The sequence below is a fragment of the Drosophila erecta genome, unplaced genomic scaffold (genome assembly GCF_003286155.1).
Source record: "Drosophila erecta strain 14021-0224.00,06,07 unplaced genomic scaffold, DereRS2 tig00000055-arrow-pilon, whole genome shotgun sequence".
Classification (NCBI taxonomy): domain Eukaryota; kingdom Metazoa; phylum Arthropoda; class Insecta; order Diptera; family Drosophilidae; genus Drosophila; species Drosophila erecta.
In genome coordinates this window covers 14,832,442-14,846,666 of record NW_020825200.1, presented here as the reverse complement: position 1 = coordinate 14,846,666, position 14,225 = coordinate 14,832,442, and the positions used below count along the sequence as shown (strand labels likewise).

General features: G+C 42.3%; 2 protein-coding genes across 2 annotated transcripts; both read right to left on the bottom strand.

The window, feature by feature from the left end:
• Positions 1 to 3,986: 3,986 nt before the first annotated feature.
• LOC6543058 (protein I'm not dead yet) lies at positions 3,987 to 6,284 on the bottom strand. The gene is made up of 9 exons (XM_026978945.1): positions 6,225 to 6,284; positions 6,028 to 6,169; positions 5,711 to 5,976; positions 5,545 to 5,659; positions 5,445 to 5,494; positions 5,258 to 5,380; positions 4,508 to 5,198; positions 4,209 to 4,325; positions 3,987 to 4,155 (listed from the first exon to the last, which is right to left on the bottom strand). The coding sequence occupies exons 1-9, from the start codon at positions 6,230 to 6,232 to the stop codon at positions 4,072 to 4,074; spliced, it is 1,596 nt and encodes a 531-aa protein (XP_026834746.1). The 5' UTR covers positions 6,233 to 6,284; the 3' UTR covers positions 3,987 to 4,071.
• A 1,122-nt stretch (positions 6,285 to 7,406) lies between these two features.
• Positions 7,407 to 8,000, bottom strand: LOC6543025. Its single transcript, XM_001969862.3, has one exon. The coding sequence runs from the start codon at positions 7,891 to 7,893 to the stop codon at positions 7,588 to 7,590; it is 306 nt and encodes a 101-aa protein (XP_001969898.1). The 5' UTR covers positions 7,894 to 8,000; the 3' UTR covers positions 7,407 to 7,587.
• Between the last annotated feature and the right edge of the window lie 6,225 nt (positions 8,001 to 14,225).

The following is a 14,225-nucleotide window of genomic DNA, read 5'->3' as shown; positions in this document are numbered from 1 at the left end:
ACAACTTTTGACATTTTGCAATTTATCTGCTTACACAGCAGAAATTAATGCCACAAGTGGAAAACATTGTAGCTGGTTCAAGGTAATGATCAGTTGAGTGGGTAACATCGAAAAGGCAAAAAAGATGCTGCAAAAGGGGAAAATAAAAAGGCAATCCTTGTTGATGACATCTAAGCGTTCCCCAATCCCTCATCCTTTCGAATGTGGAAAAGGTATTTGCCAGAACTTAGCCAAGGTCCTTGTCAAAAACGTAGGCAAAGTCCAATGGCATGGAATGAAAGTACAACTTAGTCATCAACAAGGAATTGGTGAACAATACATTGCAAAAGCACAAGAATGGCAAGGACATGTAAACAAGATCGTAACCCTTAAATTTGACCTGAAACTATTCATTATGGCCATTCTGACAACTTGTTTATACTGTAACCATATCCCGGCGCCCTAATTACTATCAAGATGGCAGTGAAAATAATGACAATAGCATTGGCCTTGCCATGGACTGGGACTTGCCAAGAACTGTTCACCACTATCCTTCGAAACAAATGAGCAGGATGAAAAACTTGGTAACCAGCCATTACAAGTTCCCATGCCCGGGGAAAGTTTATTAATTGAGCCTATTAGTTGCCTTCTTCTTGTTGCCAGCGACGACGTGCTGAGCATTTCCCAAAGAAATTTGTAATAAGCCAGCGGCATCGGAATTTATGGAATATTTGCAAATTCCTCATTTAAGATTGCAAAGATATATTTGGGCGATGCGATGCTCTTAGATTGCTGAAAAATGGCAAAACTTTTAAGTAATATGCATTTACGCTATAAATACGTTTATTTAGGGGTATGGAAAAATATTCAAGTTGGAAATTAAACTTGAAACCATATTTCGTTGTTTTATTTAAATACAACAAATTAATCATTTTACTTAGAATTAAGATAATTGGAAATATAAATTCGGTTCCGCTTTAGGTTTCTTTTTAAAGTCCCAAGGTGCGCAATCACTCTTCTTAGCTTTTTCACTTTGGATAGATATTCTGGAAAAGAGCATTTCAGATGCTCGTCTTGCGGTGTTTGCTTAAACATTTTGCTGGGCAATCAAATCAGCTGTGGGAGCTTGGGGCGTGAGGAGACTGAAGGATGGGACGAGCAGGAGGGGGGCGTGGCTGTCGAAGGAAGCGGCGAAGATACAGTTCGTTGATTTTGTTACAAATAATTTAAATCTATGTCAACATTTGGAACGCATCGCGATAATAATTCATTTTTGCCTTTCGCCGCAGCTTCGTGACAGCTAATCACTAGAGGGAGACGGCGATAGACAGACAGAGGGAGACAGAGAGAGATATAGGGCGACTGACAGGCGGAAAGGCAAATAAAAATGGACAGTGACAGCCATTTTGAAAAATGGCGTCATGGCTGCCCGATTTCCGGCGGCAAATGAATTTTCCCATTTGACGTCGTCGGCGTTGTTTTGTGTGCTAATTTAACGTCTTTTTTTCATTCGACGGTTAAATTAACAACAACATGAAACCAATAGGTCGCTCATTATGACTGGTCTAAAATGAGGGCTTTATCGCGAGGCACATAAATTTCATAAAATTCCCCATCATGATTATCGATTGTGTGCGTGTGCACATGCGCGACGCCATCAATGGTAATTGTTTATTTGTTTTTCGATAAAATCGTTTTAATTTCATTAGTTTTCGGTTTATTGTGTGTTTTGCTGTCCGAATTCCCCATCAAGTTGTTTGCATACATTCGTTCCGCATTTCAAACATAATCGTATTGCGTTCACTTTATCTGTGACAAATGTCCAACATGCGATTTATCTTTACTGTTCAATTGTCCCGCATATTGTTATGAATTCAATTAATAATGAACATTATGCAGTTTTGTTGAGGCTTTCGATAAAAAGGATTAAAAATGTAATTCTGAGTGGACTGTTAAGCACGCCTTTTTATAGATAACCGCAAATCTGATTAAAATGCGAAAGTAAAATGAATTGGAAACATTATAAATGGTGTAAAGACATGTACATTTAGTGTACCTCCAATTTAAGCATCTATGTACATTATCGTAAGTAATATATCTCCGCCAGACCACTTTTTCGACGTCTAAAAGGACAATGGCCGACTTGAGCTTCCTGTTTGGAAGTTTTAGTGAAACCTTCGGGGTCTGTCCATAAAGCAAACAATGCAACCCAAGGAGACCCAAATGACGACAAGAAAATCTATTATACTTGGGAGTGCATGCATATAAACAGAGTACACTCTGGAAGTTATAATGAATGGAAATAATGGCGCCGCAGGTGAATAATCCGACACCATGTTTGTTTCTTGGGCAAACTGCTGGGATGCTGATTTTTTCCTCCATTCCAACCTGTCTGTTTTTTATCCCAATTTGCATTGTGTCTTTTTGTTTTAAGACAATGGGTAAAATGTCCTCTGGCTTTTAGTTTTTGTTTACCTCGATTGCTGTCAGCAAAATCAGTCACAGACGCGATTGCAACTGACAGCACAGCAGGAATATTATTCGTAGCAAACATTTCAATTACAAAATTGAGCATTATCTTAAATTTAAAATGGTTTTTTGACAATTCGGGGACAAAATCTCGTTCTTACCGCACTTATGCAGTAAATACAAAGCCTAAATATAACAGCAGTCTTGAAAAAATCATCATTAAACGCTAGTTTCTATTCCTTTATTTAATTTCCTAAAAAATGCTCAATGGTGATAACCCACTTAAAGGAAATACGATTTCATAGCTGCAAAACAGGGAATAATTTTTCAATTTCACCGCGAATCCTGGGCAGATGTCAAGGAGGATAATGAGCCTAGATTTGGGAATGAGGAAATGCCAGTGAGCTCGGAATTTGCCAGCGTGGAAAATCAGCTTAAGGCGTGCATGATATTTGAATATATATGCATAATTTGTGCGTCCCCCTTTTGGGTTCACAATGACTTTAAGATGAAAATTTCGCATCTGACTAAGAAGTAGAAAAGCCCATGGGATTTTCAAGGCAAATTGAAAGGAATCACAATAAAAGCGGAAAAAGTGTCACAGCATGAAGAAGGCTCCCCATTTTATGAATGCATTGAATTTTCAATAAAAATTAGGCACAGCTTATGGTGTATTACTAAAATAAACACGCACTTGAATTATTAAATGGTTATATTTTATTTGGATACCTTTTCCACAATTTACTAGCAACATCTGCGGCCGTTAACCTTGACAAAATCAATTAAATGCGCAATTTTGGATCGTCGTGAGTGTTATGAATATTCACGAACTCTGCGCCACTGTATTAATATTTAAATAGTTTGAATATAAATGCCTCACAAAGCTGGTGACGCCGCAACCTCCAGCCGCTAATGTATTTTGGCAGGAGAGGAGCCACTCGACACCAAACCGGAAAGTATCCAGCCGGAAAGAGTTTGCTAGAGGATGTGCATGTGTATGTAGATGCGCACGGTCCTCGTCTAAATTAACAAATAAATTATTCAGTGCCAACACTTGTGTGGGCAATGTTTGGACTACAGCGCTGTGAATTAGGTGCGAATGACCAGCCGACCAGGCGACCAGGCAACCAGGCAACCAGGCGGGGATTACCCTAAATGCGAAACTGTGTAATTTGCTTAAAAGCGTTGGTCCTCGGACAACACTTTAATGCCATGTCTCCACTGTGACGCTGCAGTATCGAAGTGAAAAAGATCCGCATTTAAGTTGCTTCAATTGGTGAGGGCTGCTTTAAAAATGTGTTATTGCCTAGGCACAATTAAATGAATTTCAAATATTCAGGGTCAGAAAGTTTATGCCCTCGTGCTGTTTGATCCTCTCTTTCCTCCTTACATTTTCCAAAGCAGCATTTTGTTTTGGCAGCACCTGTCCTGGAGCTGAATCTCCGTGGAACAGCTGTTGCCCAGCCATCCCAATCCCCGAAACCCAGTTCCACCTCCGATTTTGCATGCTAAACGTGTCCACAAGGTGGCTCTACACACCGCAATGCAGTGGGTTTACTTCGTAATTTTATTTAATGCGCTTTAAATCGAAACTGAAATTTGGAAATTAGCTGAACCGAACATTCAGAGCACCGTGTTGCTGAACAACGCGGTGAATCCGGCGATTGTGAGGAACATGAAAAGCGCCAATACACTGCCAGCCAGCAACTGAAAAAACCTGATTAGCTACACATATTTATTTACCAATTCGAAGCACTTACGAATTGGTAAGGCCTTATGTTGCCCCAGCCGGCGACAATTGTGTTCCCTGGGCTGCTCACGGGCAGCAAGAACTGGTTGTGCAACGCGGTGGCAAATGGCAACGAAAAGGAGGTTCCCTGAAATCAAAGAAATAAAGGTTATGGAAGGATCCAGTATGCTATGCATGAAAGAATCTTGTTGACTTGTACATGTTTGAATATAATTTGTTCAAACAATGGAAGGCTAATACGATGGCTTAAGTGCATTTTTCTTATTTACCTTATTGTTTAATTTATATTAATTTTTTTTAGTGACTCACCCCCTTTATGATGGTGGGCAGTGCCACCTTGCTCAAGGTGGTGGCCGGAGACAGAGTGGTCATCGCTGTTCCAAACACGGCGCCGCAGATGAAGTTCATCATATTGAGTTCCTTGCCGCTGGCATCGTCGGAGGTCAGCAAATCGACCATGTAGTCGTTGAATCCACAAGCCTTAGCACAATAGGTGCAGCTGAAGGCGGCGCCCAGCATGAAGATTTCCGCCCAGGGAGTGTTGTTGTTCACCGCCTTCCAGCCCAAAAGCGAATTGGCAGTACCCTCCTTCTCCGGCTGGCGGCACACATAGTATCTGCAGAAGAGGTAGTTTGCCGGAATCGCGAAGAACAGGATGGCGATGCCAATGCCCGGCACCGAGAGTCCAGAGTCCGTCTTATGGTTCAAGCTATCCCAGCCCTCGAAAATGTGCGGCTTGCGAGTGGCCACCAGCAGGAACAACACTAGTATGAGCAGTATGCCCAAGATGGGATATATTGTCCAAGGACCAAGCGCCTGTTTTCTATCAGCCGCGGTCTGCTTAAAGCCGCCCCTGGCGCCATCGAACTCCGCCAGATCGCGCTTTACCCTGCCTCCGAGTAGTCCGAGGAATAGGAGTTGCAGCCAGAAGACCATGAGAACGAGAGTCAATAGAGCTGGTCCCGCCATGACCAACGCAATTTCCGTGACCGTAAGAGACCTAGAAGAGTAGTTTTCAACTGTCGTACCTTTCGCAACCGCAACTAAATCCATAATCACCCCGAATAACTATCGCTAATCACACCATTTGGATTCACCATGGGGGAAACACTTGACGCCAAAGAGGCCGTGTAGCAACAGGTCAGGAAAATGCCGATTACAGGACGCGTGGGATACGGTTTGCTAGGGAGCGGAGTTTGAAATTATTTGGAAAGTTCTTTAGGGAGTTCTTTAAGCAAGGACTCACGATCCAACCTCGTAGGGCTTTTCTTCCGTGTTCAGTTTAATCAAGCCAGCCTGTAAAGAGAGTGCAAGTAAGTTGGGGCTCAGATAAAAGGGTTCCATACGTTCTCGTATTCCGCCAACACAGCTTGGGAAACCTTCATCCAAAAGGCGGCGGAAATGGTGGGATTCACCAGAGCGGCCAAAATGAACACGACGACGGTCAAGAAAAGCTGAAGGCTGCAGAACGGAGTTGTAAAGTAATTCAAAACTTTGCCATTTAGCACTTACGATTTCAGACTTCCTCCCACTATGGAGATTACCATGAACGCAAAGCGTTCACTCAACCTGGAGCTGTCCATCATGATGCCCATGAATATGGCGGCATACACGAAGAATATGAGATCAGTGTAATAGGATACACTGACTTGCTTGGAGGACGCTATGCCCGCAACGGGTATGAAAACCATGTAGATGAAGGCGGCAGCTCCTTTGGCCATTAGGTTTAGGATGTATATCAAGTAAAGGCATAGTGTTAGGTAGATAAAGCGGCAAATCTACAGGAAATAATTAATTGAATGCATTCAAATGAGCCTTCAAGGTCCTACCAGCACTGGAGTTCCAATTAAAATGGGTGCCAGCAAAATGGGTAAAAACAGAAGGAGAACTCCTTTGTAGTGGTACTTGCAGAATAATCTGCGATCGTCTTGCTCCTCCAGGGGAATATCCCCGGGCTTGTAATCTTGAACACTTGTTTAAATATACCCATTAGTACTAAATAGTTTGGTTCCCTTGCTATACTCACGCTGCCATTTTGGGCGACTAAAATTGTTTTCTCAGAATTTCAGTTTTGATACAGCGTGTTGTCATAGTGGCTCAAATGGAAATGCTTGCTTTGCATAGTGGTTTCAATAAACCTAATAGGATATTCCTACGAATTTATTGAACAAAATATATATATTTTAATACCTGATAGTTGCAGTTTTTATTGCAAAAGTTTTTTTGCTAACTACCAAGTTAACTCACGTAGTAGGTCAAGGGTTTTTCGCTGGCCAAAACTGCATCGCGAACGGCGACAGCGGAATTTGGCCAATAAAAACTTCGGTCGGCCAAACTGAGACGCACTGCATTGTGGGTCTGGTCGAGTCCCGAATCCGGATGGTGATTCTGATTCTGATGGCGATGCGATGCGATGCGATGGCGATGGCGATGGCAACTTTGTGGGAACACGTGGCGCGTAACAACGCGCGGTCGTCGGCAATTTTGCGTAACTATTCGCCGTTCTGCTTCGTTAGTGGTTGAGCAGAAGAATGAGTCCTTTCGCAATGGAAACAGTTTAAAGTTGCCAAATAGAACAAACTAGCATGTCACTGCAGACAGTGCGGAATTAAATGTTACAGAATTGTTCACCTGTGTCAGCAAAGCTCTACTACTCGTACATATCAAATTACTCGTCGTTTTGGGCATTCCGATTTTGTGAAGCGTTATCAAAAGTATTTTTGCTGGAGTTTTAAAATTTGCTCTATCCGGATAAAGAGCTATTGCATTTGGCACACTTCTTTATTAGCCACTTCAATTGAAACACTTGTCAGCACCAAGATTTGACTGACATCTTTGCTCCTACAAACTCTGCGAAAGTATTAAATTCACAGCCCTTTACACCTCGTTCAACGAAATCACTCATAATTCGCTGTCCAAAGGGGCGTCAACATGGCGTTGCCGGTTCCTCCGATTGACACTCGGTATTTGGGCGTTTTAGTGGCGATGGCAACCAGGCGGAGCAGCCAAGGAAGGCATCCATGGACCAACTGGCAGCAAAAAAGGGCAATGGCGGAGCGGAAGTTGATTGACTCCTTCGGACACTTTTTCCATACGGAAGGTTGATAAACAAAAATGGCCGACGATGTACCTTCAGCTTCATCCGGCGACCATTGTTGTCATTTGCCTGAGGCGCTGTGACGAGCCAACATGACGTATACATAACATAACGAACCATTCCTTGATTAGGGTTAACACGAATAGATGATGGATGCTTGAGTTTTATGGCACGGGAAACCCGAGATCAACTCAAAAATCTCGCATATACATATGCCGCCTGCCATTGTGTTCTTTATTTCAGTTAGCTTCAAGCTTTTGGAAATCCAATCACCTCTTGCACACCTTAAAGACTAGGCCAACTTGCGACACCGCCCTGCCAAGAGCCCCCATCCGGCCCAGCAACGCTTCTGAGTCTCGAGTAGCATTTCACCTGTCACGCCGAGCTGGTTGCTCAGAATGGGGGCACATCCAGTGCCTTGGAGCGAGATTCGCAGATTCTGCTGCTGAAGGGAACGGCAATAGGCCAACTTGTCCGGCTGCTCCTGAAGCTCCAGTGCGATTTGAGCCAACCACTTGGCCGTTTGAGGGTCCTGCTGCATCAGGATCAGTGGGATGAATATTAACAATCCGATGGCGATGGTGGTCGATGTGTTCATGGCGACCTACAGCAGGCAACTCAGCTAATGAGGGGCTTCTAAGCCGCTGGGTGTTCATTTGAGTCCAAGCAGCTGTTCTTAATGCATTACCACTTTAAAAGCGGCTGGCAAAATAACCTATTGAAGTCATGTAATGACTCATTACTCGTAGAGTAAAAGGGTATACTAGATTGGTTGAAAAGTATGTAACGGGCAGAAGGAAAGTATGTAATCGGATTTCGAAGTGGCATACCTCTAAAAGTTTCTGCCGCAATTCTCTAAAAAATGCATTCAAATTTAGAAAATTATTAATTTTAAATTTTTTTGGATTTTTTTTGATGTGATGATGTTGTAGAAATTTAAAAAAATTAAAAAAAATGCCCCAAGCTGTAGTTTCATACTCCATAACTCAACTTATCTTAATCGGATTTTGAAGTGGCATACTTCTAAATGTTTCTAACGTAATTCTCTAAAAATCTGCTTTCAAATTTAAAAATTTTCTTTCTCTAATTATTTCTATCTTGTTTTCCTTTAGTTTGAGTTGTAAAATCCCATTACAATCCTGCAATCAGGTTTTTATTACTTTCTGCTTGCACCTCAACATTTGAAAAACAGTCTATTTTATTATTTTATTTGTTAGCATCTTGACAAATTTTTAATATCATTTATTAATTTGTTTAATAAGTAATTTATGTGTGCGTTTTAGTGACAGTTCTGACACTCAACTTTTTACATAACACCATGCTACATTCCCTACTTACTTTTCAAAAGTAAATAGGGAAATATAAATATCTACTAGTTTAAGGCAATTAGAGAAAACCAAGGTGCATTTAATATAGTAAACTGGTGCAATAAATTGATAAATTATTGGTAAATTGCAATTGGTGCAATAAATGTATCGAAACTAAGTGAAGCGCTGTCCTGTAATTTGCGCTTATGTCCTACAAAGTCCCTTTAAACTTGTAGGCCAGTGTTACAGCTTTTAAAAATTATTTCTTTCATTACCATTTTTTAGGCGGGCCAAATTGTAATCAATATTTTTTTCAGGACTGTTACTTCGCAATAACCTTTAATATACGTTTCGCAAATTCCCATTTTAACGCTTCATTTTCACCCAAAGTTTTCGTTTGTTTTTAGACCTTTCAATTGCTTGTTAGCGGTTTTTTCTTTGTTCGCCCCTTTCATTATAGCCACCTCTGTTTTTTGGCCGTCGTCATTCTTCTGGCTGAAATTGCATTCGGCGAAATGAATGCCCGGACCTCGTCCTTTTGGCCGCTTTTGGCCCGGTGCAGCATCGACCTCGAATGATGCATGCAATCGAGTGTGAATTTCTCCGTTTTATTATTTAATAACGTGGCTGAGGAAGTAACTTTCCGCTATCTATATGATTGTTACTGTCGGTTCGGAGCTGTCATATTTACGCGCCCATTTCCACTTTTTTATCCATGCCCTGCCAGGCAATATAAACGAATTGTCCGGGTGAATGTAAGTGCAAATTGGACAACTGAAATGCCACCTTAACTCCTTTCACAGGTAACACATGTAACAAAAAAGTATATCCCTTGGAAAATATTCTTGTAATACTTTTAAATGATGAGTAACTTGAGCAGTTGAGAACACAGTGTTCATTTTGATTGGCTTTAAAACAGCAAGGATTAAACTGCTGATAGACAAATCTCAGCGTGAAATTCATTCGGACACACCCCGAGGATTAAGCCAACTTTGTGCAAAGGCCAGTCCTTCTTCCACACCATTTGCAGCTTAAGTGGAGTCTGGCAGCCATTCAAAGTAAGTGCAGTGGGCGCCCAAAGCGTACTTAAGCATTTAAGTAAATTTAAAAACTTGTTAAGCCCCATAATGAAGCGATAGGGCCGCGTTGGAGTACAACACAGTTCGGTACGCCGGCGTCTAGGTTTTAGGCAGTGATTTTCGTAACTTTTATTAATTAGTTGTACTATTAAATCAAATCGCAGGCAAACGAGCTTAACCCTTAAGACGACTTTGCCCCTGCTAACGATGTTCGCCGGTAATGGCCCAACCATGTGCCAAACATCGGTTCTAGCCCGAAAACAACTCCATTAGGGGCCAAAACAGGCACAAAGGGCTGTGTGAAAGGTAGAGCCCACCTGCTGATATTTCGGTTTATCGTTGACGTGGGTAGCTGCTGGAATTAAAAAATTCTCAACAGAAAAATTCAATTAAGGCTTTCATTTCTGTCACTCCGCTGGCCCGAGGCCATTGTTCGCATCATTAAAAGGCATTGTAAAGTCTGTAAAATTCGCTTTCAGGTATGTTTGCTCTTTACAGGTCCTTGATTTCAGTGCATACTAAAAATAAAATAATTAATAATAGTATATGTTCAATGGGACTGTGCTAACTAAAATGCTGTGCTACGAGGAGAACGCTATTGCCGAGCGTCATGACTATTGCATACCCTATACTCAGACAGTAACTCAATGAACTTTTATATGTGAACTCTCTAATAATCCGATTTTTAATGCACTCCGAACTGAACGGCTGAATGGCTCGAAAACTAATGACGCACCATAATTACTGCCCTGCAAATTACTGCAATTATTTCCATGGAAGACGAGCTCTCCGGCGGCTCAGCCCAGTTGTAATTGCAGCAACTATCCGCCGGCGCACACATGGTGGTGCATCCATATGTACGTGGGTCTAATGCCCCATAAATCTTCATTCATTCGCTTCATCATGCAGAAGCCACGGGGGCGACAATGTGCGCGTCATCAACATCATCGTCGATGTCGACTTATCCGCATCTTGGCGCACATTTGTTTCTCTTTCGCCCATTGTGCACCCGGGGAGGCGTCATTTATCACTGGAGTCCCTTAGTTGTCATATTTCCACTGCAGCCAACTGGGTGCAACTGGGTGGATGGGCATAAGGGTATCTGGGTATCTGTACATTTGGCTGCGGAGATGATTTTTCACTTTACATCGACTAAAGTTCGCTCTTCGACAGTCGATCGCCTTGAATGATTGAATGAAGGACCTGCTTCTGATAGCCATCAGGCATTAAAGCAATGCCTGGCATATGCTTACACCAACATGGATATGGATATGGATATGGATATTTATTGGGAATCATGTCGCCCCACGCACACGCACACACCACGTCGAATCTTAATTTCCGCCGGAAATAATCCCATTTAAAAAGTGCACTTTTGAGCCCCAGCGACATGCCATTACGCATAATAATAATAAAAAGGAAATGAGCTCGAAAACAACATCCTCATTACGATAGCCATTGTTAATCGTGAAAATGCCAACACGAGCCCCAGTCTCACAATGCAATTTTAGCAGTAAATAGCACAATTCGTTTATAGCAATAATTAGTTTTCGCCGCCTTTGTGAGCATCCAGTGCCATATTGTTGGAGTCCTTGTAGTCGGAGAGCTCCTTCTGCTAAATGATGATGGAAGCACCTAAAATACCCTTAAAAGTGTTCCATTTTCTGACCCGAACCGAACACACATATTAATCATTTTTACACATTGCTGCCTGCAACCCTACTTATGGCAAATGAATATTGTGTACAATATGTTTTATTTAAGTGAATTTTAAATGCCATGAAATTGAGCAGCCCACCCAGGGGCTGAGATATGTTTAATTTTCTGTGTGCGGGTCGACTCGCTTTAACAAATTTATTTACCAAGGTGCGTGGCCTAAAACGCCCACAAGTTGGTAAATATAGACAGACGGCCAAAGTGCAAACAAGTGGCGATATAAGTACGTAAATAGGTGTATTTATGTATTTGCCCAAACATCAATGCTGACTGACCCAGCCACACCAAATGGGTAAACAAGAGTAAAAAACAGACGAGGACGATTCGAGCCATTACACTGGCACCAAAGCTGGCCAAAATGCCAACAATTAAAATGGAAAATAAATTATTCAGTTTCGAGTATATTTTGTTCCACATTTCTCAAAAACAAGCTGCTTTGCCGCTCGAAATAGATCTACAATTTCTCAATAGTAAAATCTCAGCAAACTGCATTGCTGGTATTTAATTTTTAAATATTTTAGATAGAAAACATGTTTTTCAATTGTTTTGCAATCACTTCCAACTTGGCATCACTCATCTCTAGCAAGTTTCCTGCCACAAGCCCAAAATGTGATCCGCAACTCAGGAGCAGATGTGGAAAGTATGGGATGTAAGTTTGTTTGTTTGTGGCTTTGCTGGTGATGTGTTTACCCTTTTTAGCATGAGTTGCTCTTTTTCAGTGGCTGAACGTGTAAATTTATAATTAAATGCCAACACTTTCTTCTTTTCTCCCAGCCGGATCCCAAAAACTTGTGCCGTGGGCCGTGGGCCGTGTGCCGTTTCCGTTTCCGCCTTCGTTTTCAATTTTCGTTTACATGGTGTGTGTTTTCTGGCCATTCAATGGTATTGTGTCCCTTTTTGCTTTGAAATCTTTCGTGTAAGCACTTAATTAGTGGTAAAAGTTAAACAGAAACCGGCGCAAACATGCCGCACGGGATGAAAAAGAGCCGAAACAAGAACCAGAACAATAACAGCAACTGGGTTGTAGAACCCATCCCGCAAATGGTATGAATTTATTTCATTGGACGCAGATTAGATTAAATCGTACAGGCTTTTGCATTTCGGGCCTCGAAGGTGGGTGACTGGGGATTTTCCACCCACCACATCTGTGGTTTTCCGGCCAAGTGCCAACGTCAGTGGTTTTTGCCATTTATTTATGCGATAGTTTGGGCCATTTTGGGAAGATACTGCCCCTGCATGGGGGTCAGCAAACATTAATGTTAATAGATGGCCGTTTTTTGGCATGTAATTTATTTTTATCAAGCTAATAATGTTTTTAATAAGTGCCTTGTTATGCAAAATTTGCCTGAGTACATTTATGGCCCAAATGCATGAAGAATGGCTGGTAGTCCACCGTGGAGCTAAAGAGTGCGCTTTGTGGGCAAGTCTGAGCTACATTTAAGGGGTAAAATTAATACAACCGAATACTTCTCATTTTAATAACAATAATAACGCATTAAGTTGTTCTGCCATCTATAGTCATTATTGCCCTTTTTTCTCCTCAGTTTCCACTCGGTTCCACTGTACTGGTTTATCCGCCTTGGCTGGAACTCACACAACGTAATGATTTGTATCTCAGGTCCATTTGCACGCATGCAGCCGGGATATATTAGGGCATAAGGATATTTTCCAGCGGCACGCTCCTGTGCTCAAATGAAATTATGCTCAAAAGTGACTTACAACTCCCTGTTCCGCCGCCCATTTGCTTGCGGTGCTTAATTAACTTTCGCACTGTAATTGCTCGCAGAACTTTAAAACGATAAAAGTTTTTATGAGCTGCCGTTTTGGCCTTTGTCTGCCGGGGAATTACAATACGAAAATTTAGTTTCGCATACCGCCGAATACAATTAAAGTTGAGCAAAACGCCCGCACATCAAGCCCGATCCTTCCGAGCTGCATAAATGTTTGCCTTTGATGACAGCAGGACAGGATGGGACAGGACAGCCAGGCCAGGACGAAAAAGCGGTGGGCAAGGAGCAAGGAGCAAGGAGCCCGACGGGCAGACAGGTGACGAGTTGGACTTTTTGCGCCGCTCGAGTCTCGTTTATTGCGGCCCTGCGGTTATTTCTGCCAAGTAAACAACAAACAATTGCAGCGAACATCCATCCAGTGGACGGGGAAACTTTTCGACTTTTCGTGCTAATGGTTCAATTTATTTGGCCGAGTTGCCTCGACAGTTTGCAAAATATGACGGCTACGACAATGACAGGCATTCAAGTTGCCATGAAGCCGTTTTCAGATTTTAATTGCAGCCGCTCACGGATTGCCAGGCGAAATTAGCTGCTAACTTTATTTGCCAAAAGTCTTCAGTTACAAGCGCTGCCAAATTGGACGGCAAATGGGTTTCTGCATGGCCCACCTGCATTTAGTGGGCATTTTGGTGATAAAGAACTGCTCGCTCGCCGCTTTTTAAACTCCGCATAATTACTCGCACATCAGTGGCCTAAACCCTTTGCAAATTACCAGCAAAGTCAGCTGAAACATGTATCAATCAGCGCGAACTGCGTTCGTCGGGAAAATATTTGCACGCAATTAAGCGAAAGGCCGCGGATAATTTATGATTTCATTTAAGCGACTCAACTGCGTGTAATTATGCGGACTCACAGCGCGGCACACACACACCATGTACACACCATGTACACACCATGTACACACACGCTGCACACACGCTGCGGTAGCTGATAATCGCGCATACGCCCCGTGTGGCAGGCGCAACGAATTAGAAAGCGTAACGTATTGTTGTTGACCGCAGTGACCCCGGCCCTCTGGCGCCGATGGTTATCCCTTTA